Consider the following 27678-nt stretch of genomic DNA (forward strand, 5'->3'; position numbering starts at 1 on the left):
AAAATAATTGTTGTGAGTTGTTACTCATTTAAAGGTATATATTAGATAATTACATACTGTTATGTATGTTTATAAACCTTTCAATCTCAACCAATGTACTCATTGCAAAACAGACAATGTAGAATAAAAACAAAAACAATGTGTGTGAAAAATGTTAATTTTATTTACAAGATAACACAAACACTCCTTTCAGCATTTGTGTTAGTTATTTCATCACTTGCAGTAAATTCAGTGTTGATGATTATATGTAGCTGTGCAAGATTGATCGATAATAACATTTGCTTGTGTAGCGCGACAACAATAGCAAGCTACAATGACGTCGTGAAGAGGGCTGCAAACCACTTTAAAACAACTTGATTATTTTGAAACATCATTCCACCCTTCTCGTGAAAGCAGCCCATACTAATAACACATCAACAAACGAACACTGAGGAAGCCGGGGGTGGTATTGAACTCCAGATGTTCGCAACGCCCTCACATCTGCAAACCATCTCGGCGAAAAGCACCTTCCCGTTTCCGTCTTTCCCTCCTCTTCTCCATTCCCGGGATGGTCTCGCCCTCGGCCGCTTGCACAAGTCTTCCATTGTCACCATTAAATGTGACCGGCTTCACTCAACTGTGGCCAATGTCGATAATAAACGTTTTTTGGCGGGTGTTTTGTTTTTTTGGTTTGAATGTGACTTACTCAAATCTTCATGTCTGTATATATGCCCCCTAATGTTCTGGATTCTCCAAAACCTCCAAAGCAGACCTACATCTTCACAACTATGTGAAACTGACTATTTTTGGCGAGACACTGATGGTGGCTCGGCCTCCCTGAGGACCATATTAGGAATTTTATTCTGAAGTTTAAAAAGATGGTATTCAGAGGCTCCTTCAAAGCTGAAATGTGGAATGTCTGATTGTTGAGCAAGGCGTATGTCCTTCTAAAGCGTTTCTTAATCCAGCATGAAGTATGCGTAATGGGAAAGAGGTAGGTCCAGCAGGGTTCCTTCACTTGGTTGTTAGTCTTCATATGAAGAGGATAAGTAGAAGAAAACAAAGACAATGCACAGTCTCAAGTCCTTCACAGCTATTGGCGTGATTACCATTACCTCATTGACTGCATAGGATGATGCTAGACGCAATTAGCAGAAAATGAGTAATGAAACGATTATTTCAATTTAAGTGATGACAAATTAATGACACTAACCTCTTGAGACCCAAGCCCTTGCTTGATGTGCAATAATGTACATTCAAGTGTACGGCAGGTCTTCAAAATGTAGTTTTGCAGGACTGTTAGGTTTTAAGTTTTGCTTCTCGTTCTTTGTGAAGTTAAACAACACTTTTTCAAAGTTGGTGTCCATAACTCATCACTGCAGCCTCTGTCAAACTGCTTGTGTGTCGTGTGCACAATTTTTTCTTTCTTAGATACGCTCTTTTTTTGGACTGTATTGGAAACAGTCGTTTCACCATTTTCTTCCTAGAATAAAAGAAAACCACGTGCACGGGCGTGAAAAAAAAATTCCTATATTGATATTGATCTGGATATTTTTTTGGGGGGGGGACAAAATGATGCATTTTGTTGTTTAGAACAACACAAATGATTTTTTTAACAATAAAAATAACCCTTGATTCCCAAGTGTGTTTGGTGTTTGTGTGTGTGTTTTTGTGTGTGTGTGTGCAATTTGACCAATAGATTATTGTGCAGAAACAACATGATTTTGATGAGTTTGAAGGAAAATTTCTTTGGTTGATTTAAAATAAAAAGGGTTATGTATATAGCGTCAAATCTCTGTTTGTTTTGACAATTGGGTTAAATTTTATTTTTAAAACTTTTTTTTAATAAAACAATATAATTGTTGGGACATTTTCTAACAAAATCAGTTTTGTAGGAGATTATGTAGCGTTTATTTATTGTTTTTTCTGTGCGCAATACAACCCGTTTTTTTTTTAGTTAACTTAGAGGAAATGCTTTTGATGGCTTTGAAGGAACATATTTGTATTTAGTTTCAATTGTTATTCACAAAAGATTTTTGTTTTGTAAATAGTCACCCAGTTTTTGGTGGGGATTTTTTTTCCTTCAAAGCAACCCAGGAAGCAAGGTCAAATTAACACAAGTAGCCAAACAATCAACGTTAGACCCAAAGTAGGTTACAGAAAATGTTGTACCTTTAGTGATTATAATTTTGGAATTGATTTTGGTTTAACACATCTATTCGTAAAATTACTCTCAGTCGTCTGTCTTTTAACAAGTCGACTGACATTTCCATCAAGATAAAGGACCCACATGACACCCTTGTCGAAGATACACAATCGGCCTGTCGCGTCCCTTAGGTTTCAACACTTTTCGGCAAAAACATTGTAAGTTAATACTTGAGCACCCACCTCCGCCTCCTCCTTGTGTGAAAGTTCAGTTTGCTCCCTGGTTTATTATTACAAGTTTGAAGAACAAGCAGAATTTATTTACTTAAACATGCTCCGTCAGACCCCCAAAATGGACAGTGTTTTTTCATCATTGCGTGTAACCGATCAGCACAGTTCAATTACCGGTAATTCATATTTTTAGTGGACATGCTTAGCTGCTTCTGACAAAAACAAGCAGACGACCACAGTTTTAAAATGAAAATGCGTGGTAATTTTTCATTGCTTTCAAAGCGTCAAATTGCACAACCACAATAATAAAACATTATAGCAAGTAGAAAAAACAATGGCTATTGCAATTAGTATCAGATTCAAGCAGTTATCACTAAGGTGTCAAAGAAAACACAGTGAATGTTTCTACAATCGTTTTGGATCTTATTATAAATGAATTTCATTGAGCTTTAATGTTCAGTGAAATTGTTCAATATTGCTTATATTTTTTATTTAGTTTGAACTACTTGGTGTTCCACCAATATGTTTAATGATTACTTTGATGTTGGAAGACTCTGGTGTTGTCTTTTTTTGTCAAACAACCATAACCCAGTACTTTTTGGGAAATAAATTATTTTCTGAAAACTTTTGATGCTTTAAAGTTTGATATATATTCTATAGTCTCTCCCTTGTTACTGTTAATGGCAACCAGAATCCCCTGTGATTAGCAAAAATCAGCAGAGTAGTGTTACAAATTTTTAACACAAATTCTATAGACATCGCTCACAGCAATAGTTTACCAGGGATAATGGATCACAGCTGCACGGGTGTTATTCGTTTTAGGAGGAAAGAACAGAAAAAAGAGCTGCCACGTATAAACTATTTTTTTTCTCGGCCCTCGCTCACAGCAATAGTTGACTGGGGATAATGGATCGTGGCCAAAACAGTGCAGTTCATTGAAGGCAGACCACAATAGGAAGTTTCATTGGCTCAAACCAGGAAAAAAATGCGCTCTGCTAGCCTCCCCTCTCAGCAACAGACGTTGGGGAATAATGGATCATGGCCATAACTGTGCATTCCATTTTAGGCAGGTGAAAAGAGTGCACCTCCCAAAAAAACCCGCCTTCTGCCGGTACCCGCTCTCAGCAATATGCGATTGAGGACAATAGCCTCACAAGTGCGGTTAAATATTTGTTGCGCGGCCAGGCCCAACAAAACTGCACTCTCCCGGCCGTCGCTTGCAGAAATATGCGATCTTGGATAATGGATCGCTCAACGTATGGCTTGCGAGCCATAACTGGTTCTTTTTCTGAGTTTATAAGGCTCGTCAATTTGACGGATGCGCAATTGTCTGTGGGTTTCCAAAGTCAGGTGGGTTTGTTAAATGTGAAGGTAAAGCAACACTTAATTGGCTTATGGTTCAGACTAGTACATATAAGACACATTTCCAACTACAGTTTTACAGAGTGTCACACTAACATACCCTGTTTGGGCAGAAGGTCGCTAAGAAACCCTTTAAATGAAAGCTAATTAAACTATACTGTATGCTGACTGTTGGAATAATTTATAATAATGACTCACAGCAAACTGCAAATACCCAAAAACGCCAGGAAACCACCTAGAGCAATTTGATTGGGTAAGCCGCAGAGTGGGGCGGATCACTGCACACAGCGCAAGGCACTTCCTTCTTTCTCTCTCTCTCAGGGCAGTCTGCACTGAAGGTAAATTTGATTATATCATTATCGCTAGAGTATTCATTTTCAGAAATTTTGGGGGTTTAAATGGATCGAATTTGATTATTTTGGAATAGGCAAGTACTAGTTTTAGGAATCCAATAAAAACAACCTATTCACTTAATGTCCAATCCAAACGATATCAAAGCACATTTTACTGTACATTCTTACTAAAGTGACTTCAACTTTCCATAGGCATTCAATCAGAACATTGAAGCTGATCTCCTTCTTAAACCCATCAAATGATCAGATCCCCTTAAAACTGAAGATTACGCCCTTAAATTCCAGCTCGGCGTGCATGTACATCTTCTTAAGTCAGCTTTGTAAGATCCCCCCAACCCCCAGTTATTAACGATTCCCCACGGCCTTTTATGACTCTTGAGACTTCTGCCATAAAAACAAAACACCTTTTGTGTGAAACGGGCTCCAAGAAATTTGAGTTGAACAAGAATGACTGACTTTTTGTGCCGGCTCCGCTGAGATAATCAAAGCATAAATCATCTGATGTGAACTTGGAAAACATGACGATTGAGAGGACCAGATTTGACCTTGTGTGATCTGACGGTTTATTTTGTGCCTGTTATTTCAAATTCCACGCACCAAAGGTGGATATTTTGAAAATCATGAACTGCCACTATTAAAAATCTGAAAAGCCAAATAAATTCTATTTGTGTAAAAAGCACAAACACTCAAACTTTGTCATTAAGTATTATTGACTTGGTGTCGTTGATGTTGTTTGCAAATCAAAGAAAATTGTTGAAATGGAGCCCCATTGACCGAATCAGGCATCGCTCTTATCAAAAAATATCCTCATTTAAAAAAAAAAAAGCAGAATACAGATAAAACATGGATTTTAAGATTTATAACTTAAACTAGAACTACAAAGCAAAATAAATAATTTAAACTACAGACACTCAAAATGAGCATTTTTCTTGTGATTTTTCTGCCCACAAGTTTCCTCAAGATTTTTAGTTTTGGGGGGGGTTAGCCTCATGTTATCTTATAACTAAAACTATTAAAAATACAAATTTCTCAGCATAGAATAATTTTTTTGGGGGGCGGCAGTAGCTCAGGAGGTAGAGCGCTCGTCTTGGGATCAAGGGATCCCAGTTCGAATCCTGGCTCGTCCGTGTTTCATGTCGAAGTGTCCTTGGGTAAGACACTGAACCCCTAATACCCCCAATAAGCAGGTTAGCGTCTTACATGGCTGCAATACAAGGCCGCTATTGGGAAATGTGGAGCACATTGTAAAGCGCTTTGGGAAGTCATTGACTTGAAAAGCGCTATATGAATGCAGATCATTTCATTTCATTTAATAAAAAGTGCTAGTTTATATGATAGTTCATGTATTTTCGCTTACTATTCAAATCAATTTTGTTTTTTAAGAAACAATGTGTAATATTTTGTGCCACCTAGTGGTACAAAAAAGATATTTGAATATCAGGCAAAAATAGTTAAACCATTACACCGATGCTAGTTTTTATTAAAAAAAAAATCATATGTCACAAAATGGGGCAGTGTTAGTGTTTGTGGGGCACAGAGGTCATGAGATCGAACCTCCTGTGTGGAGTTAGCATGTTCTCCCCGTGCTTGCATGCGTTTCCTTTAGGCACTCAGTTTTCCACCCACATTCCAAAAACATGCATGTCAGGTTAATTTGCCAGTCCAAACTGTTCCTAGGTGTGAATGAGTGAGTTGTCTGTCTGTGTGCCCTGCGACTGGCTGGCAACCAGTTCAAGGTGTTCCCTGCCCACTGCCCGAAGATAGCTGGGATGGGCTCCAGCACCCCCGCAACCCTACTGAGGATAAGCGGTGCAGATAATGGATGGATGGAGGTCAGAAAATGTGTATTTCTTTTACACAGTGAAAACCCCATGTTTGTCCGGTCCCAAGCCACTACGCAGTGCACTGTGGCACTGACCCCCACTTGCATCTGGCAATAGACCACCATCTAGTGGCCAAATATTTCGATATGGCCTTAATGAACGTTTTGTTTTTTTTACCGCGGCAAGGCCCTAAATAGTATACAATGTCCCTTTATATTGAAATAATTTTTATTTTTCCTCAAAACTAAATTACGTTTGCATAGGTGTCCTTGCATGTGCCTGTTCAAAACTTAACTAGCAGTAAAAACTAAATGTGTTTCAGATACATATTCCTGGAAGTATAGATGATACGGTCATGTGATACAGGACCAGCCCTGGATCACTGTCAACCAGTTAAGGAACCCTGCCGAAAACCAATATTCAACATCATGATTTTTCATGGAGAATACACAAACATTGGTTTACTTTTTAAAATGTTTTTATTAAAAGAACATACCAAATTCCTAGTGGTAGTTTCGTAAGTTCAGAGGCATCTGTGTAGACGGTAGAATGTTATTCTTTTTCATCATGACTTTAATCATTGACAGCAATTTCTAGATCGAGTGTTTGGCAAATTCGGAATGAGATGTGTCAAAGATGATTTGAAAGCTGTTGTTGATGGTTTGCAGCTTTTTTACGTTTTTGGGTGTGTTCAAGGCACATAAAAATAATCAGTGTGAAGCACCTTTCGAAGCCCCTGCTCGGCCTTTGTCTTTTTTTTCTTTTTGTAACTTTGCAAGCAGACTTCTTTCAATAAATAAGACAAACATATGCATACAAATATATTTCGACCAACATGTATTGACGACATGCATTTCCTATAATTTAAATAATTTATATATATATACAGTTCCCCTTCACACCTTGACTCATATGAGTTATATTTTGTATTACTGTAAATTCCGGACTCCATACAGCTACTTAATTTCTGCATTTTGAACCCTGGGGTGTACAATTCGATGCTGCTTTATTTTTTTCTGCAAGGCGGATGGCCACAAGGGTGTCCCTTACGCAGCAACGTGGCAAATAGTAACACAATGTGCCATGATTAAGACACTCGTTTATTGACTGTGTTGGCTGCTGTCATTCTTAAACAACTCGTGCAGCAGTCAATATTTTTTTAAACTGGCATTAGGAGTGCGACAAAAACGTTCTCAAAACAAAATGCAATCTACAGTACTGACTAAATCTCAAAAGCCTATACAATCACAACAGCCTGTACAGATGCAGAGCCATATGACTGGTCTTAAGCTCTCCCACCCCTTGCGCAAATGAAAAAGTGATAGAGAAGAGCCCAGGTATTGCTACAACAACATCAAAAAAATCATTATACATGTCATTACTAGTTATTCACTAAGTAGGGGTACACGGTACTTATTGGGCTCATAATTATCGGACTGATAACAGCCTAATATTATGCACAAGTTTCGGCCTGATATGAAAAATATACTCGATAATTAGTCATGTGTCATGATTACTGATGCGGGGCACCTGAGTCTGCTCCGTTGGGGCCCACGGGCTCGGACACTGATTGGCTGCTGATCTCCTTTTAAACCCCAGTCTTACTGTCAACGATTGTCAGTTCGTCTGTGAACCTCAGCCCCAGGCAAGCACTTTTTGACCCCTGACTCAATCCTGTCCTGATTTCCGTTTTATTCCCGGCGCCGACCTCTTTTCTGAACTTACGTTTCTGCTACTCTGTCCCGGCCATCGACCTGTTCTTCCCCCGCTCTCGACACTGCCTTCGCTCGCCACGGAAGTGCCACTTCCGCGTTCCAACTGATCTACAACCCGTGACCGACGATCAGCTTCTAAATATAGCTGAGTAAAACGAACGCAAGTGGGTCCCGTCTCCGTTTCTGGTCTCTGACACACTGGCTGCCACACTAAAATATTCAATCATCCGACACTTTTTACTGGAAAAATCCAAGTATTTTTTCATGATGATTACCTTTGTTGTAGTAGCAACATTTTGTCTCTTCTTTATCACCTTGTCAAATGCGCAAGGGACGGGAGTCACATGGCTAAGCATGTGTACTATATAGTCTGTTGTGATTGTACAGGCTTCTACATTTTATTCAAAGGTCTACCAGTATTCTTTTCAGAATGCCCATCCAGAGGGCGCCAACTGGGTGTGGAGTAATATACACCTGAGGCCCAATCCCCACACACCTGTCCCTAATCATCCCAAAACTTTATTGACTGCTCAGACAGCACACTGTCATTACATTTCGGTCTTTGTTTCTGGTTTGAATATCAACAGATTTATTTAGACATTTTTTTGGGTTTATGACCCCTTGTTTATTCATAACTTTTCACCTGATTTTGTATGAAATACAATCCTTATTTTGAGCACCCCTGCTCCCCTTCACTTAAGTCTATCCCACATATGTAACAGCATATATGTTAATGCAAATTTAAATAATAGTAGACTAGGATTGACAGCTCTGACACTGTCTGCAACTGAGTGTCATAATTGCATCGCAATGTGTCACTTTTCTGTACTTGACAATTCCCTGTTACATTTTTTTTAATGTAACAAATGGACATGAATGAGTTCATTTATTATGGCTATTTAAGCTGGCATCTTAAAATCAGCGGCTGATACATGAATCAAATTTGAGTTGTCCTCCTTAAATTTGCTGGTGTGGCTTTTAATCAGGTGCGCTCTATAGTCCGGAATTGACGGTAATTGTATCCTTTAATCCACAGGGCTGAAAAGCCCTGAAATAGGAACAGAAAGTCCAGGTCCTGATGGGATGTTTACGTCTTGTGACGTTTCCTGGACAACGCGCAAACACAGGACGTATCGATACGTATCCATCTCCAGCCCACGGAATTTCGAACCTGTGTTAGCGCCCTCACATAAGTCTGCGTGGTCTTGCATTGTGAATTCCAGTTTTTGTCATCGATGCCCCGGCATCCCCCTTTAAAGGGCCTGGGGGTCCTGCAGCGCGTCTCATAAAAGTATTGTTTGATTTCCTGCGCCGAGCTGGTTTTAATTTTGTCCAAAACAGTGACCGGCGTCCCCCTGGTGTCCACCGCCTGAGTTTTATCTGTCACCCACTGACTTTCGCTGTCGCACACTGAATATTCCCCGCGATAACTTTTGTGCTCCGTGTAGCGCTTCTTCCGCGTCTTGTTAGCTGAGGTTTGGCCGGCAAAGTCGCCGGCCATATAGAGCGGCGGCGGTTGCAAGGGGGCTCGGTCACTCAGCAGCACCCGAGGGGAGTTGAAGCGCTTTTGCTGCCTTAAGAGTTCAGAGTTCAACATCATCACCTTCCCCATGTCTGCGCTGCTTTCTCCACTTCGCCCTGCTTCTACAAAATCACTGAGCGTGTCATGGTGGTCCGAGTCCATGCTTTTTTGGCTTCGGTTCTTTCCCCTGGTCAGGTCGGCCTGGAGAAGCTGTATGATGAGCGAGTTCAAAGGGTCCGAACTGGGTGGCTGCTGCTGCTGCTGCTGTCGCCCCTTGCGACTGCTGTCCATGTTGATTGCTTGGATACCATAGAGGTACACGAGGACCATCACATAGAGCAGAATGGACATCACTAGATTCACCTGTAAGATCTGCAAAGGCAGACAGAGGACATTTTAGAATCTCACAATGACCGATTGAAAACTGGCACTGGGGACCACGCTTTGGTAGATTTATCCCCATATAGTAAATGGTTTTTAGGGATCATAATAGGCAATAAATTAATTTGTAAAAGACACATCAGACACATAAAAACCAAGGTATCTAAAAGCATTTCAATAATTAATAAAGCCAAATTCCTTTTAAACTATAATACATTGTATTTATTATATTGTTCTCGAGTTCTGCCATACTTAACATATTGTGCAGAAGTCTGGTGCAATAAGTACAAAAGTTCACTACAGCCCCTTTTTATCCTTCAAAAACGTGCAATAAGAACCATACACAGGGTAGGATATCGGGATCATACTGATATTTTATTCATGCAGTCCAAATTATTAAAATTGGCTGGTTTAATAAATGTTTTCACTTCACAACTGTTATTTAAGGTCAACAAAAACATGGTGCCAGAAAACATCCAAAAATTATTCATTCAGAAAGAGGGAAATTATAACTTGAGGGGCTGTAGTAAATTAAAAATCCCAAAGGTGAGAACAACCAGGAAAAGTATGTGTCTGTCTGTGTCTGGAGTAAACTTTGGAATAATTTACAAGATGAGATCAAACAATGTCCAACTATTCATGTGTTCAAATTTAAATACAAAAAAAACATTACTGGCGAAATACAGGGATGAAGAAAATGGGATATGAGTGAGATTGGAACTACTGCGTTTAAAACTAACTTTGTTGTTATTGTTATAAATATTGTTTTTATTCTTATAGTTGTTATTATCATTGGTGCCGCAGTGATGTTTGGTAACTAGTGACATTATGGCGTTGAGGGATGGGTATTACGAAGATTAGTGTATAAAATATGTGATTATTGTAACTATTATAATTATTGATATCCGATCTATGTAATAAGTATATCCATAGGATTTTGTTACATTAGACACAAGAGGAGAAGAGGATTTGTAAAATGTATTTAATAGGGAAGATAAAGGGGTAGGGAAAATAAGCATCTGCTTCTGACTACCCCTTTTCGAACATGTAATGTAACATTATTTTGTTGTTGACTAATTGTTTTTGTCCTGTTTTTGTTTCAATGTTCGAAATAAAATTTTCATTCATTCATGGTCTGCATTTATATAGCGGTTTTCAAGTCACTGAAGACTTCCAAAATCGCTTTACAATGTGCTTCACACTTAGCCTTTCACACACACACTCACACACCGATAGCGAGAGGCAGCCTACCTGCCTATCGGGGGAATTAGGGGCCACACATTGAAATTGAGTGGGAATAGAACCTGTAACCTCTCGGTGCCAACAGCTACTGCTGCCCCAAACAACTTATCATGTATCACTATGTTGTTACCATGTTAATACCAGGTAAATTATTAGAGGTAGGGTTAAATAGACTCAGCAACTACTAAAAACATTATTTTACTAGAAAATCACAATGACCCTGGACTGTCGAGCTACTTTCAGAAGACATCTAAGGACACCTCAGCTGTCTAAGTGGTTCTAAAAGACCATTTTCCAAACGTTCTAATTTGTAAAATGTTGACAGGTGTGTACATATAAGTAAGGCTTGAAATTACACTTAGCGTTTTGCGCAAAAAACAGCTCTGAATGCTTATGTTAAAAAAAACAAAGGCAGATAAAAAGAGAAAAAATGAAACAGAATGTGAGATAAATAAAGAGAAAATAAGAGAGAAAATGAAATAAAGAGTGTAGGAGACTGAATAAAATAGAAAGTGAGAGTTTTTGAGAGAGAAAATAAAAGAGAGCATGTGGAAGAATAAAAAGGAGGCTGAGAGTGAGAGATTGAGAAAGAGAATGAGAAAGAATGAGCGGAAAAAAGAGACAAACAATATATAGACAAAATGAGAATTAAAGAGAAAATAAGAGGTCGTAGAAATAGAAGAGAGAAATTGAGAGAGAGAGGGAGAAAGTGAAAGTGAGAGAGCGCTAGAGGGAGAGGGAGAGAGAATGAGAGGAAAAAAGAAAGAAGATACATATGCGAGATTATGAGAGAGCGAATAAAACAGAATAAGAGGGAGAGCATGAGAAAGGCAAGAAGGGGGAATGAATTAGATCAATAATAGGAAAGAGAGAGAGAGAGATATTTTGCAACCACGTCTATCATTTCAAATGTCCTTTATTTACCTGTAAATATATTGTGTGTTATAACGACTTAAGAACCCATTTATCTTGAAGTTTTAGAAAAAAACAGCATTTTGTTTTGTCTCCCAATGAAGTGGCTCCAGATAGTGGTCATGTTTCTTTTCCTTGAGTAGTAAACGCATTGTGAACATGCTGTAAATTTACTCCAGTGGCAGGTTTAGGCAAGGAGCATCTCAACCCTGGGGGAGTCAAAAGAGGATTCCTTACATTCACAAGAGGTCAGATAATTTTCCAAACCAGTACCCAGGGTTCATGTAGGATTTTGTTCTGAAGTCTGGCAAAAGTCTCAACTTGGAAAAATCATTACAGCAATACTGTGGTAAAGCTTTGTATGTCCAAAATTTTATTTGTTATTGTCTTGCTCAAACAATACTTTTGGTGGACCAGGGTTACTATGGGAACGACCTGCCTGCTATCAGGTTCCATTGGATTGAGGTCAAATCAATAAATATTAAAAAGCATGATAGTTGCCTGAGGTAAAATTATTTTTCATGTGACGTTCAGATGTTTTTCTCGCCCAAATAAAACCGGGTAAATCTGGAATCTTGGGTTTCAGGGGCCCACCGCAGTGCTTCATGTGATTTTTATTATTTCCGCAATTAGTAGTGGCTTGGAGCTCCTTTCTCCCTTGCCATGTTATCATCTAGCAACTGAAAGTGAATTGTGCACATGTGTCTATGGTAAAATGACGCAGATCCAAAACACCCAGACGAGATAGAGAGAAAATGAAAGAGAGGAAAGAGAGCGAGGGAGTGGGAGAGAGAGCGAGAGAGAGAGAGAGAGAGAAAGAGAGACAAAGAGAGAAAAAGAGAGAGAGAGAGAGAGAGAGAGAGAGAGAGAGAGAGAGAGAGAGAGAGAGAGAGAGAGAGAGAGAGAGAGAGAGAGTAAAAGACAGAGCACGAAGGAGAATACATAAGAAAATAATGTCATGATTGCTGATTCAGGGCGCTGATTGGTTCAGAGACTCTTTTTAAACCCCCGGCTCCCAAGAGGAAGCCGTCAGACCGTTTGCGAACCAATGCTCCCAGCTGGGCAAGTTCATACCTTCCGACATTTTCCTGCCCTGTTTTCTCCTGCCTAATACCTGTTGCCAACCTGTTTCTGGACCCATTTCTGCCCTGCTCTGCCATCCCGACCAATGACCTGTTTTGCCCTGTTTCCTGCCTGATACCTGTTGCCGACCTCTTTTCTGGACTCGATACCACCCTTGCTCTCTTGCCCGGCTAGTGACCAGTATCCCTGCTGCCTACGATTATCCTCGCTCGACACGGAAGTGCCACTTCCGCGTTCCAGCCACCTGCTACCCGGGTCCGTTGATCATCGGATCGTGGAAGCAAGCACTGCTCTCTCTATCAGTAAAATTGAGTAAACGAACGCTGCTGGGTCCTGTCTCCGTTTCTAGCTTGTGACAAATAAACTAAATGAAAGAAACATATAGAAAAATAGAGAGAGAATGAAATAGTGAGTGACAATTAAAGGGAGACTAATAGAAACAAAAAATGAGGGACAAGAAAGAAAAAGACTGAGAAAGTAATAGGGGTATAAAGTTCATTATTTTCCAAAGTGTAATGATAAAAATGAAAACTTTCATACTGAAATATTTCAGGTCTTTTATTGTTTTTATATGAATGATTCAAGCAAAATACCTAGCTACAAAAATTAGCATATCATGAAAAGGTACGTGTTTATGTTATCTATTGTGTTCCAGAGTGGCCGTCCCATAAGCGTGGACAGGTTGGACAGGAATGTTCCCATCCTGTGCTTATGGTTCGATGTGGAGTCAGAACTCATTCAGGACTTAAGGTTGCGCAAGAAGGTCATGTGGGCCCTGCAGGAGCTACTAAAGAGGGAACAGGACCATGGCTGGAGGTCCTGATCTACGTGTACTGGCTGGCTCACGGTCTGTCTTACCGTGTGGTGTCACGGGTCTTCAGGGTTCCCAGGCCCACCGTACACAGAATTGTCCACAGTTAATATGGAATAAATTGCCCAAAAGCCATGTTTCAGGCTCTGGAAGTCAGACCCACATTTGCATCCTGTGCTTTTCTGCATTACTATTCAATAAACATCTTTATTTTGAGTAACACCTTGGTGGTTTATTTCAAAATGATGTGAGATACTGTGTGTGAACTATGTGACAGTTGGACAGAAAACAACTACAAATCACTCCAGGTTAAATAATAGTTTACTTTCAGAAAAACAAACTCACATTGGGCCGAAATACATAATAGTAAATAAATAATGTGTCACAAATTGTAACAAAAATATACCAATACTTCTATTAAGCTGGAAAACACAAACTGGAACTTCATTGAGTTCTTAAAAAAATAAAATATTTTCATTTTATAAAACAAAGGGAAACATTGCAGAGATGTCACTGTTCTGGAAATTTGTCCACGAGCTTCCCAATAAGGATCGGGAACCGCTCAGTTTTGGCCTCAGTTTCCTTGTGCCTTTTCTTCACTCTGGCAGACTCCTCTTTCAAAAAGTCAAGTAGTGTATCGTGCTTCCTTTTTTTTCTGGGTGATTTGGGGTTTGGCGCCGGATTGGAAGATGCCGACGACGTGCCCGGTGGTGTGGATGGTGTGGTAGCTGTGATGGTGACCAGCTCTTCCACGGGACGTTCTACAGTGGCCTTTAGGTTGGGTGGAAAAAAACAGAATTACTAAATGCTGGTGTATTGTACAAAAACAACTGTGTATAGGATGCTCAACAAGTTGATGTGAGACAGGAAATTGTAAGATGTGTTCTGGATAATTATTTGATTATGAATAGATACACAAAACTGACATGTTATTCTTATGGCTGTAAGAGCCTTCTATTGGTGAGCATCACATATGCTTTAGAATTGTCTCCACATTTGGACAACATTTTAAGAAGGTAATTAGTTTATTTAATATGTGTTTACAGAGAAGGCAGTGGACTGTGTGATAGTAATTTGTTTCAACTGTATTTCCACGTGAAATTCGGAGACATTACTCACGATGCATGATGAAAATAATGCATTCTGATCTCACATGAAAGAATCATATTGTAAATAAAACACGACACCCAAAATTGTGTGCAGTAAACAAGCGCATATATCCAGAACGTTATTGTGACTATGCTGCTTTAGAGTCTGGCCATGTAGATGTAAAAGCACGACCCGTTTGAAATAAAAACAGGGATTGGCTGAGCCGTGATTTTCTCCAGTTATCCAACTCTACGGTTTGTAGTGTGAGGATTTTTTTTGCGGCTCCCTCGGTAGATTTATGCACTGTATAAAGTAGCGATTTTGCAATGTTCATGTTTAAATGCGAAAATACGATTTTCTATTGCATTTACGTCTAACTAAGATATCTCAATATATTTCGTTGCAAATACATGCGTAGTTGTGGAAAACTACTTACATTTGTGTGGTTCCTTTCCAGCCATGTTTGTTGATATTGAGAATTCGCATAGCCTTCTGGGTAGACACTTGGGTCCCAAGTGAGGTAACGACCTCCCTCGGTCTGAAGTGGTTATGACATGGTTTGAGGGCACTTCTCCCTCGGTCTTGAGAGTATCGGGACACACCCCATTTTCACGTGAACGCGCAAAACCGAGTGACTAGGGCACATAGCGAGTGAAAGTGCGAAGAATGGGACTCAGCCTAAGAGTCTGATTGCAAAGGGGTCAAAAGAGTTCTTTAGACGGGTTTTCCTGCATTTGACACTTCTGTACCTCCGTCCTGAGGGTAGATGTGTAAACAGTCCATGTTGTGGGTGGGTGGGGTCCTTAATGATAGAAGCAGCCCTCCTGTGGACTCTGCGGTGGTATAAGCTCTGCGGAGAACGCAGTGAAGTCCGGGCGATCCTCTAAGCTTTCTTAACCACTCTCCTCAGGCATTTGCGGTCCATGGCTGTGATACTGCTGTACCAAACAATGATGCAGCTGGTCAGGATGCTCTCCACGTTGTAGCTGTAGAAGTTGCTGATTCCTAGGGCTGTTAAAAAATCTGAGCCTGGCATATTACTCAAAACCGCAATTATGGGTAAGACTGCTGACCTGACTGCGATCCAGAATGCCACCATTGACACCCTCAAGCAGTAAGACACAAAAAGAAATCTCTGAGTGAATAGGCTGTTCCCAGGCTGCTGCATCAAAGCATCTCAGTGGGCAGTCTTTGGGGAGAAAAAAGTGTGGCAGAAAACGCTGCATAACCAGAAGAGGGGACCGGATCCCAAGGAAAATTGTGGAGAACGGCCGGTCCATACCTTCGGGGACAGGACCTAAGAAAGCAGTAGATTGAGTCTGGAGTAGAAGCATCCAGAGCCACAGTGCACAGGCGCGTGCAAGTAATGGGTTACAGGTGCACCTTTCCCCAGGTCAAGTCACAGAAACCAGAAACAAGGTCAGAAACGGCCATCTTGGGCAACTGGGATGCAACACCGGACTGTTACTCAGTGGAGCAAAGTACCTTTTTCGGATGAAAGCATATTTTGCATATATTTCGGAAATCAAGGTGCCAGAGTTTGGAGGAAGACTGGGGAGAAGGAAATGCCAAAATGCCTGAGGTCCAGCGTAAAGTACGCACAGTCAGTGCTAGTCTTGGGTGCCATTACAGCTGCTGGTGTTGGTGCACTGGGTTTTATCAAGGGTAGGGTCAATGCATCTTGCTATCAGGATATTTTGGAGAAATTTATGTTTGCATCTGCTAAAAGCTTTATAGAGATAAAGATTATATTTTTCAGCACGACCTGGTACCTGCTCCCAGTGCCAAAACCACTGGTAAATGCTTTACTGACCATGGTGTTACTGTGCCCAATTGGCCACTATCAAAGCATTCTAGGCCTTCAAAACACTCCATGCCATGCCGCATTGAAGCAGTCATTTTTGCAAAATGATTCCCGAGTATTGAGTGCATAACCGAACATAATTATTTGAAGGTTGACATTTTAAACTTTAAAATCTTTTTTTTATTGGTTGGATGAAGTATGTTAATTATTTGAGATCGGGATTTTAAATAAAAGGCTTCGGTTGTGTGTAAAGAATCTAAAATGTGGCAAACTGCACTACTGACTACATTAACTTCTGCATGGACAGTGTTGTTCCTATAAAGACTGTACACTGCTATGTCAACAACAAGCCCTGGATCACGAGCGACATCAAGTGCCTTCTGAACCAAAAGTAGAGGGCCTTTAAAAATGGTGATCAGCAGGAGCTAAAACGAGTACAGAAGGAGCTAAGAGTCCAGCAGTACAGGAGGAAGTTGGAGAAAAAGCTGCAGAACAACAACATGAAGGAGGTGTGGGACGGGATGAAAACAATTACTAGCTACAGCACCAAGCAGGGTGTGGCTGTGGATGTAGATGTGGGGCGAGTCCACCAGTTGAACAACTTTTTCAACAGGTTTGACCACTCTGCCTCATCCTCACCCCTGAGTACTGCAGCTGTCCTTCCCCCTCCCCCTCTGGACACTAGCAGGGAAGACATCCCCCCACTAAAAATAACTGCAGCCCAGGTGTGTGGAGAGCTGAGGAGGCTGCGAACCAGCAAGGCAGCTGGTCCAGATGGAGTATCCCCCCGACTGCTGAAAGCCTGTGTGTTTGAGCTGGGAGACCCTCTACAGCGCATCTTCAACCTGAGCCTTGAACAGGGGAGGGTCCCTCAGCTGTGGAAAACATCCTGCATCATCCCAGTCCCAAAGAAATCAAGACCTGAGGAACTCAACGACTTCAGGCCGTTCGCCCTGACATCACATGTGATGAAAACCATGGAGCGGTTGCTGCTGCACCACCTGAGGCTACAGGTCCGTCACGCCATCGACCCTCTGCAATTTGCTTACCAGGAGAAGGTGGGAGTGGAAGATGCTATAGTATACATGTTCCACCGATCCCTCTCTCACCTGGATAGGGCTAAGGGGGCTGTGAGGATTACATTTTTGGACTTCTCCAGTGCCTTCAATACCATACAGCAGGGGTCGGGAACCTTTTTGACTCAAAGAGCCATAAAAGCAAAATATATTAATTTTATTTTGGGAAAGAGCCACACCATATATTATGAGACAAATTTACTAAATTGCTAAACCCGCGCCCCAGACAAAAGCTTAGTCTTCAGCACATTTATTTTTGATGATTTGATAAAAATTATGAAAAGAGAATAATGCCAGAGCCCGTGTCCCAAAATCAACAAACATACCATTTTAAACTTGTGTCTTTCTTGCAATTACTCAAGATCGGTTAAACTCATTTTGACCCTTTTTTTTCATACATATTGGTTTCAAAACCAGATGTAAGCAGTTATTTTGTAAAAACGTCACAACATTCTGCAAACAGGGAGCCTGATGTACTTATCTATGGCGCAGACGGCGTAGGGCGAGAGATGGGAGGGAGTGCTTGCACTTTTTGCATAGCTCCACCCATCCCTCCCACTCACCCAATCAAAAAACTTTAAGTTCTCTTCCGGTGTTTTGGCGTATTTACAGTGTGTTCTGTGGATTCATCATAAGGTATCTGAACACTGAAGACAGATAATATAGTGAGGTTTTATATAACGGATTCTTTAGCGATGTACAGCCAGAACGAGTTTTTTTTTTTTTTTTTTTCGTGTGACACCTTGACTGTAAATTGTAGTGAAAAACGTGCCCTATATATTCTGCCAAGCACTACTTCAATGTCAGCTTTGGTTTGGCTTTGTGTGTATCTGAACAGAATTAGTAGCTTATGTTTTGGACGAGATGGAGAAAATTTGCATGCAATCAAATTTGTCTCCGAGCCACAGGTACTAATAGAAAGAGCCATATATGGCTCGCGAGCCATAGGTTCCCGACCCCTGCCATACAGCCTCTGCTACTGAGTAGGAAACTGACAGAGATGGGAGTTAGCTCACACCTTGTATGTGAAACAGGGGGGCTGTACATCGGACATTGTGGTTAGTAGCACATGATCTCCGCAGGGGACCGTGCTCTCTCCGTTCCTATTCACTCTGCATACATCAGACTTTAAGTACAACTCTGAGTCATGCCATGTGCAAAAGTTTGCCGACGAGACTGCGATCATGGGATGTATCAGAAATGGGCAGGAGGAGGAAGAGTACAGGAAATTGATTCAGGACTTTGTCCGATGGAGCGACGCAAACCACCTGCACCTGAACACCACCAAGACCAGGGAGATGGTGGTGGACTTCAGGAGAACCAGAACTCACCCGGTTCCTGTAACCATCAAAGGAGAATGTGTGGAATTTGTTCAGACCTACAAATACCTGGGTGTGCAGCTGGACAACAAACTGGATTGGACTGCCAACACAGAAGCTCTATGTAGGAAAGGGCAAAGCCGACTTTACTTCCTCAGAAGGCTGGCCTCCTTCAAAATCTGCAAAAAGCTCCTGAATATATTCTATGAGACAGTTGTGGCAAGCGCCCTCTTCTATGCGACAGCGTGTTGGGGAGGCAGCGTCAAGAAGAAGGATGCCTCTCATCTCAATAAACTGGCTAGGAAAGCGAGCTCTGTTGTGGGAGAAGAGCTGGACAGCCTAACAACAGTAGCTGAGAGACGGGCACTGGAAAAGCTGCGGTCAATCATGGACAATCCATCGCATCCACTACAAAGCATTATCTCCAGACAGAAGAGCAGTTTCAGCGACAGACTGCTGTCACTGTCTTATACTACGGACAGACTGAAGAGATCTTTTCTTCCTCATGCCATGAGGCTCTTTAACTCTACCCGGCAGAGTAAAAGCCCACATTAAACCACACCACCTCTATTGCTTTATTATTGTATTGTTCTCAGCTCAGGGATGCTGCTGGAAATGATGGGGATGAATAAAGTATCTATCTATCTATCTATCTATCTATCTACTAGCTGTTTTCAACATGGCGGCGCGCATGGATGCTGCGGCTAGTTGCTCTCCAGCTAATCTTCTATTTATTGCCGTTCTCTTGTCTTTTTTGCTTTCACTTTTGGACACATGTGTGGCCAAAAATATTTACAGTACGGACAAACTTATTCGGTTGGGTGGGCGTCTAAATTTCGACTTTTCGGGCACTTTTTATACCGCCTATGATATACCGAGCGAACTTCAAAGAGATCCGGCATCCTTGTGGACAGCTATTCAAATAATAAACGACGACAACGGCCCCGTAAAGACAGAAAACAGAAGCGTGGTTGCCATGCAGGTAGATGTGTGTAGCGTGCGAAGTCTAAGGAGCAAGAAGGACGCGAGGATGTAACCATTTCCACCATTCATTCCTCGCCGGACAACCGACGCTTTACACTCAGCGCTCACGAACGGCCCCAACTCAGTGAGCGTTTCCGTCCGACTCTGTTCCTGTTAAAACCTTTCTCCTGCCTGATCTCCGTTTTTGACACGTTTCTGGACCTAACTACGCCTGTTCTGTCTGCCTCTGTTACCTGACCCGTTCTGCTTTGTTACCTGCCTGCCTCCTGCCTACGACCCCGATTACGAACTTGACATCGCCTCTGATCTCCAGCACCGGCCAAACGACTTACCATTTCCGCCTGTCTTAGTCCGACACGGAAGTGTCACCCCCACCTCGCTCGCTCCCGTTTTCCGTCAGTCCTCGGATCAAGCAAGCAAGCTTTAGTCTCACTCTCTTTTCAATAAAAAAAACTGAGAAACGTATGCAATTGAGTCCTGTGTCCGTTCTGGTCTGTGACAAGGTGGGCATAACTAGTGAGAAAAAGAGAGAATATGGAAGCAAGAGAATAAGGTAATAAAGAGAAAACAAGAGAGATAATTAAAAGGGGCGAGAGAAAGAATTAAAGAGAATCTGGGAGAGAATGAAAGAAAGAGGTGACATGAGGACTAAAGAAACCGCCATTCCAAGTGGAACTTTTGACTGTACTCTTATAAATAAAAGCATAGAATGCTCATCTTTAAAAAATAAAATAAAAATGAATTTGGAATGGGTTCTCCGGAAGATTTGTGGCAAAGTTCAACACCAACTCACGGAACTTGAAAAAATATAGTCAGGCCACAAGCCTCTCTTTATTTCCATAATAATTTTCATCTCATAACACTGTAGCCGAGAGTGTTTCGTTTTGTTCTAGGACAAAAGTCGTAGGGAGAAGCGATTATTTACAATCTTGTCAACATCATAATCAGTAACAGTCAAGTAAATCTCTTTTATTCAGAAAACAAACACTCAATTTTATGCAAAGAAGTCATCAATGTTGCTGTTTTTACAACAAAGTGATCCACTCAAACAAGATTACAATTTTCTTAGTTTATTATTTCATATTTCAACACAGTCGTATTCAGAAAAAAATCGTACTCATATTTAACATACAATTTTTTTCGCTAACTGCGAAGATTTCCCTGCTCTTAAACATGTTGTGCCTTTAAAACACAACTTGGTGATATCACCGCTATCCCTTTAGACGTGTGCATTATTCTGTCGGGCGGAAGTCTTAATATGAGTGCCAGAGCATGTCTTAGACTTTCCGCTTAAACTCTTTTGTTTATCATCATAAACTCCGTAAGTACGGTAGTTCTTCCCTCTTTTGCTAAGTTTACTGCATTATGAGATTGGACAGGATTTGCTGGTATTTGTCGCCCGCTTGTCGAGATTCTGTGTAAAATGTCCCTGTAGTTAAAATTTGAAGGTTCGATCGTTATTTTCACACGTATTGAACCCCTCCCTCACCTCATGCTCTGCAAAACATATTTTGGAGGTAAAAATACTGTTTTTAGCTTGTTTTTTGCACATTTTAGTCACTTAGGGTCAAATCCCGTCCAAGGCACAAGCGGCTGCTTAGGGCCCCGCGACCACGAGGGGGCCCCCAAGACCAGTTAACGTCTATATATTATATAAATTATTTGACAGAAGTTGTAGGAAGAAGCGATTATTTAACGTCTTTTTTCATCATCATAATCAGTAACAGTCAAGTAAATATCTTTCCTCAGACGATAAACACTCGATTTTACGCTAAGAAGTCATCAATGTTCATGATTTAATAACAAAGTGATCCATCCAAACAAGACGACAATTTCCTCAATCATGTTATACTTACTATGTTAGATTTATGGGGCCATAAATAAGTATTAGAGACGCTGTATGAAAGCAAGACTTCATCACAAAGATGTGTCTTGACAAATGCTTATAAACGATTTAATATGGGGTTCTCGACTTCTTCTTAATATTGCCACTTCTACTTCAAACTGAAACCAAGTTAAATAGAGGGTGTATGTTCAAAACAACCACAAGCTTTCTCCACAAATATATATTGAACAAAATTTTATCAAAGCTTAACGCTAAACACAAGAAAGGTAACAAGTGATACTATAAAGTGGGAAAAAAGTTTGGAAAAAACAAAAAAGATCTAAAGGTTAAAAAAAAGTTGGGAATCAGGCAAAAAAAACAAATGTTTTTAATCTGAAACCAAGACGATTTGAAATGGAAAAACATAAAGATCCGAAAGAAATTGGGGATATGATAAATAAGATTTTAAATAAAACAAAGAGGTCTGAAAGTGAAAAAAATAAATATATTTTTAATAATTATGATTTGGTCCAAAACTATAAAAAGTAACAAAATTTGGGATCTTCAAGAAAAAAATTGATATGAAACTAAAAATAAAGGCACGGCGGCGCAGTGGTTAGCGCTTGTGCGGCACAGTTCATGTCATGGGAACCTGTCGTGGGTTCAAATCCAGCTACAGACTTTCTGTGCGGAGTTTGTATGTTCTCCCCGTGCTTGGGTGGGTTTCCTCCGGGCACTCCGGTTTCCTCCCACATTCCAAAGACATGCATTTCAGGTGAATTGGCCGGTCCAAATTGTCCCTAGGTGTGAATGAGCGAGCGAGTGTTCTGTCCCTGTGTGCCCTGCGATTGGCTGGCAACCAGTTCAGGGTGTCCCCTGCCCACTGCCCGATGATTGCTGGGATGGGCCCCAGCCCCCCGCGACCCTACTGAGGATAAGCGGTACGCCTAATGAGATGAGATGAGACGTTAAAAAAATGTTTGAATCTGAGAAAATACGATCTGAAACTCCCAAAAATGATCTGAAAGTAAAAAGAAAGTTTTGAGTTTGAAAAGTGAGATTCAAAACTGAAAAAAGTCTGAAAGTGAAAGAAAAATTAGAATTTTCTCAAAGAGATAGGATAAGAATTCAGATTTTAAAAATGATCAAGAATTTTAAGAAAAAAGGGTGGGAGTAAAAAATTAAATTTCAGAAAAGAAAAAATAAGTTTAAAAAATGGTTTGTATCCACAAAAAAATGTTTGGAAGCTAGAAAAAGACTGTAAACTGAAAAAGATCTGGGGGAAAAAGATTTGAAAAGAGGAAAAAAAGGGGGAAAAAGGATCATCAAAATAAATATTCAAAACTAAAAAAAGACCTGAAAGTGAAGCTATGGCAAAAAAAAAATTGAATACGACAAAATAATATTTTTCAATGTCTGTTTTTATGTTATATAAAACAGGCTAATCTTTATGTCTCGTTTAAATGACCCCTTCCATTGTCACAAGACAACTTCAACATACCACTGGTGTTTTTTTTGCATGTGAGTTGCGTGTGTTCACTTTATTCATCATATGGAAAACTCCAATTAGCCCCTTCAAAGTCGACAAGCGATAATGTATTGAGGCCAAACGAGTACAGCTCAATTCAGGCCGAAGAATAGAAAAGACCCACCATGCATGACATAAATTTGCTCTCTCAGCTCCTGCTCTCAGAAATAGTCTACAATGTATCGGGGCCTAAACAGTGCAGTTTATTTATGTAAGGTGTGCCACACTGGCATGCTTCAGAGGACCGAACAGATAAAAAGAAAGCACTCCACCAGCCTTTGCTCTCAGCAACAGTTGACCGCTGATAATGGATTGTGGCCCCATGAGTTTTGTTGTTTTTGGACGAAAAGAACAGCAAGAAGACTCTCTAGGGCTCAGCTCTCAGCAATAGTCCACTGTGGATAATGACTTACTCAGACAATTAAGTTTTTCAGACTGAATTGTTTTAAGGTTTTTTTTAAGCTAAAAGGCTGTCAAGTCTAGTCAAAAAGGGAAGGGCAGATTTTTGACCATATTAAGGAACCTTAATGAACTTTTAAGTGCCTTAAGGCAGGCAGGTGAGTCATGGACTTGCCTTTATGTCAAGACAAAACTAGTTTTTAGGGGTGCTGCAGAATGCTAGTTTGCTAGTTATTAGCAGGTATGCGTTCGCTCACCTCTGTCATGGAAAGGGGACGTCTGAGTTTGTTTGTGCTAGCAACAGCTGACTTGAGAAAAATGAGTGTACAATTTTTACATTCTTCAGACATGAGCCGGACTTCGGCATTGACGGGCAGTGTTGTGTGACAAAACCGATATCATTTAATTAGATGACATACTTTGAAAAACTCAAAATGTACAATGGGTTCGATGCTTACACAAATGTGCTCCGATTGCGCATGTGATAAGACAAAGCATGCATCAGGGAGCAGATGGTGTACCCAAGTGTTTAACCTGGTTTGAGGGCGCTACCTATAGGAAAAAAGTGGGCACTGCAGCAAAAGGAGAAAAATAAATTGTAGTAGTACAATAATATCTTGGTACTTGATCATGATATGTTCGGGATCTGTTTGAACACTGAATCGTTCGTGTAACGAAAGAACAATTACCATACAAAGTAATGGTATCTAATTCCTTTGCATTTGAAACTATCCAAAATATCAAAGAAACGTGTGCCTAAACACAATAATGATTTAAACATGTTGATAATGAGGGTTAAACATAAGATATATAATATATAAAACCATATTAAACCATTTACTGTATCGGTGAGCATAGTTGATCTATTTGTATTTTTGTTATTAATGTTTGTAGTTATTTTCAGAAAAAAGATGGGTTTTGTAGTGCTGAATTTCTGTGTTTTCTAATTCTAACAGTGTATTGCTTTAGCGTCGTCACATGAAACATAAATTCTTAAAAGTACAAGCAAAAGAGCAGTCTTTCTCTTCTAAAGCAATTCAAGCTACAGAAACGGCTTTGACAGTTTTCATTTGGCTGTTCTAGGGGCATGTGGGGGCGCGGTGATGTGGTGGCTGGCTGGGGGGGTGGACAGAATGGGGAGATGGGGCGGGCTGGCTGGTGCCGCATGGCCGGGTTCAGGAGTGGCTGCTCGTCCTCGTGGCATTGCTCCGGGGCTGGTTCTTTGGTGGGTGCTGCTGCTTGGGATGGGATTGGCGAGCCCGGTTGCTAACGGTACTTTGGGGAGTTGGTTGGGTGGGGGGATGGGAAGGGATGCTGCCCTGTAGTGCCGCACACCATTTTTGATTATTATTTACCTAGCATGATTTGTGAGAATAATCCCCTTTACGAGTATTCAGATGATGGATGCTGGTGTTTGTGGCTATCTGCGTTTGCTAACTTTATTCATATTTATTTTTTATTCTTCTTCAGAGAACGGGCATTGACCTTGGTGAAACATCTGGTAATAGAAAATGAATTGGCATATCAGGGGAATATCACCTGTGTGTCAATGGGTATGAAAAACTATATACAGTGGCTTGCGAAACTATTTGCCCCCCCCCTTGAACTTTGTGACCTTTTGCCACATTTCAGACTTCAAACATCAAGATATAAAGTGAGTTGAGTGAGGATCTCTGAATGATTCAATGTTGATCTAAATGACTAACGGTGATACATGGAATCCACCTGTGTGTAATCAAGTCTCCGTATGAATGCACCTGCACTGTGATAGTCTCAGAGGTCTGTTTAAAGCGCAGAGAGCATCATGAAGAAGGAGGAACACACCAGGCTCGTCTGAGACACCGTTCTGGAGAAGTTTAAAGCTCAATTTAGAAACAAAGAGATTTCCCAAGCTTTAAACATCCCAAGGAGCACTATGCAAGCAAAAATATTTAATTGGAAGGAGTATCAGACCACTGCAAAGCTACCAAGATTGGGCCGTTCCCCTAAACTTTTAGCTCATACGAGGAGAAAACTGATCAGAAATGCAGCCAAGAGGCCCATGATCACTCTGGATGAAGTGCAGAGGTCTACAGCCGAGGTGGGAGAATCTGTCCATAGGACAACAGTCAGTCCTATACTGCACAAATCTGGCCTTTATGGAAAAGTGGCAAGAAAATATCCAATTGAGAATCTGTGGAAAGAACTGAAAACTGCTGTTCACAAACGCTTTCCATCCAACCTCACTGAGCTTGAGCTGTTTTGCAAGGAGGAATGGGCAAAAATATCAGTTTCTCGATATGCAAAACTGATAGAGACATACCCCGAGCGACTTGCAGCTGTAATCGCAGCAGAAGGTGGCACTACAAAGTATTAACTTAATGGGGCTGAATAATTTTGCACACCCACTTTTTCGTTTTTTATTTGTTACATTTTTTTTAAAATATCCAATAAAGTGTGTTCCACTTCATGATTCTGTCCCATTATCGTTGATGCTTCATAATAAGTTACAGTTTTATATCTTTATGTATGAAGTCTGAAATGTGGCAAAAGGTCACATAGTTCAAGGGGGCCAAATAGTTTTGCAAGCCACTGTATGTAGAATTACAGTATATGAAGGGTCTTTGAACTCAGATGGGAAGTTTTACTCAATAGAGAAAATATTTCATTTTAAACTGTTCAAACTACGCACCTCACCTTTTATAGTAAGAACTGATAGATATGAACATGTTAAAAATGATCAGCAACGACAATTACCCTGACAGGGAACTGGCCGTGTCTTGGAAAAAGTCTGTGCAGTCCTTCATCTCGTTCCCTTGATATTTAGCGGGCATTATCAAGATCTTTTTGTTAGAACTATCAGACGCAAATCCCCTACTAGAAGTCATTGTATTGAGATAACAATCAAGTACGCCGCTAGTAGGCTGTCTTGTGAGGCATCTTCAATGAAAATAGCAATAAAATAGTGGTTACAATTTTCGGTACACCATGGTCCCAACTCGGATAACGAATCTGCACCACTAGAGTTAAGTGAATTTTTGATTCTTTGTGCAAGTGACACGTTATTTATTGCTTTGCAGAGCAAGGAATGTGTCCTCTGGCTTCTCGCGCTACTGTAAGATGGTTTTCATTATGCCAAGAGCGGATAACACATAACAGAACAAAACAAAATACCCTTATTCTAATCCGCCTCCTACGTCCTAGTTTTATGACTCTCAGCTTGATAAACGGTTTGCCCAATCTCATTGAGCTAATAGACCTGTCTGCTCTCACAGTAAGTGATTGTTGGACGTCAAGCAAGTTGTGTGTATAAAACAGAGAGCGCAGTTGATTCAGCATTATAACCAAATTATCCTCGGAGATCAGGGCAAGTTAATCCAGCGTCAAGCCTAATGGAATCACCAACACCAGAATAGACCTGAATGTCTCTACACTTGCTTTGACCTTCCTTTTTCTGTCCTTTGTGTATTGGTAGTGTTTTTATAGTGCATCAAAGTATTGTCATTGTAAAGACCAGTATTTCAAATGTATTTTCTTTATGTTCAGTATTATCATTTTATATGTTTGTTCTCACATAGTGGAATGGGACCTCCTGGGTGGGTGCAATTGTGGCACAGGCGCGTAAGACTTCAGGGAACTTTTTTTAACATTCTCAGAACAAAAGTCTCATCCCGTAGCACTTCACTGTGACCTTGGAGATAGCTGGGCAACAATCAGGGTGCTTGCTAAGAGAAAAATGTTGAAAGCAGACAGCACAAAGCCAAATAGATTAGTCACTTAAAGACATTATAACCCATTAATACTGATAAGACGCTTGAGTTTTACTTCTTTAAGAATCTGCATAAAAGGGGTAGATTTGGCATAGATGGAGATGACGTGTTACCATCAATATAGAGCAATCTTTGTTTTGTCCTCACCAATTTTATGTGATCACTAAAAAAAAGATCGATCTTGTGTGGGGTCCTTTCTTCCTCAGACGGGGTCGATACAGAAAATAATTGAGAAGCACTGATTTAATGTGTGTTATTCTGTTTTACAGATGATTAAAGCTGCTTATATTTTATTTGTTTCAGTGACACAAAAAGGGGCTAAAGGATAACATAATCCATTAACGAT

General features: G+C 40.6%; 1 protein-coding gene across 1 annotated transcript in view; it reads right to left on the reverse strand.

The window, feature by feature from the left end:
• Nucleotides 1–7952: 7952 nt before the first annotated feature.
• ntf3 (neurotrophin 3) overlaps nucleotides 7953–27678 on the reverse strand; it is a 30557-nt gene continuing 10831 nt past the window's right edge. The window contains exon 2 of the mRNA XM_088347178.1: nucleotides 7953–9502. Within this exon, the coding sequence (XP_088203304.1) occupies nucleotides 8696–9502 (807 nt within the window). The 3' untranslated portion in view covers nucleotides 7953–8695. The remainder of the gene's footprint in view (nucleotides 9503–27678) is intronic.

The sequence above is a fragment of the Urocampus carinirostris genome, chromosome 11 (assembly GCF_059441175.1).
Source record: "Urocampus carinirostris isolate Australia breed hairy pipefish chromosome 11, RoL_Ucar_1.0, whole genome shotgun sequence".
NCBI lineage: Eukaryota > Metazoa > Chordata > Actinopteri > Syngnathiformes > Syngnathidae > Urocampus > Urocampus carinirostris.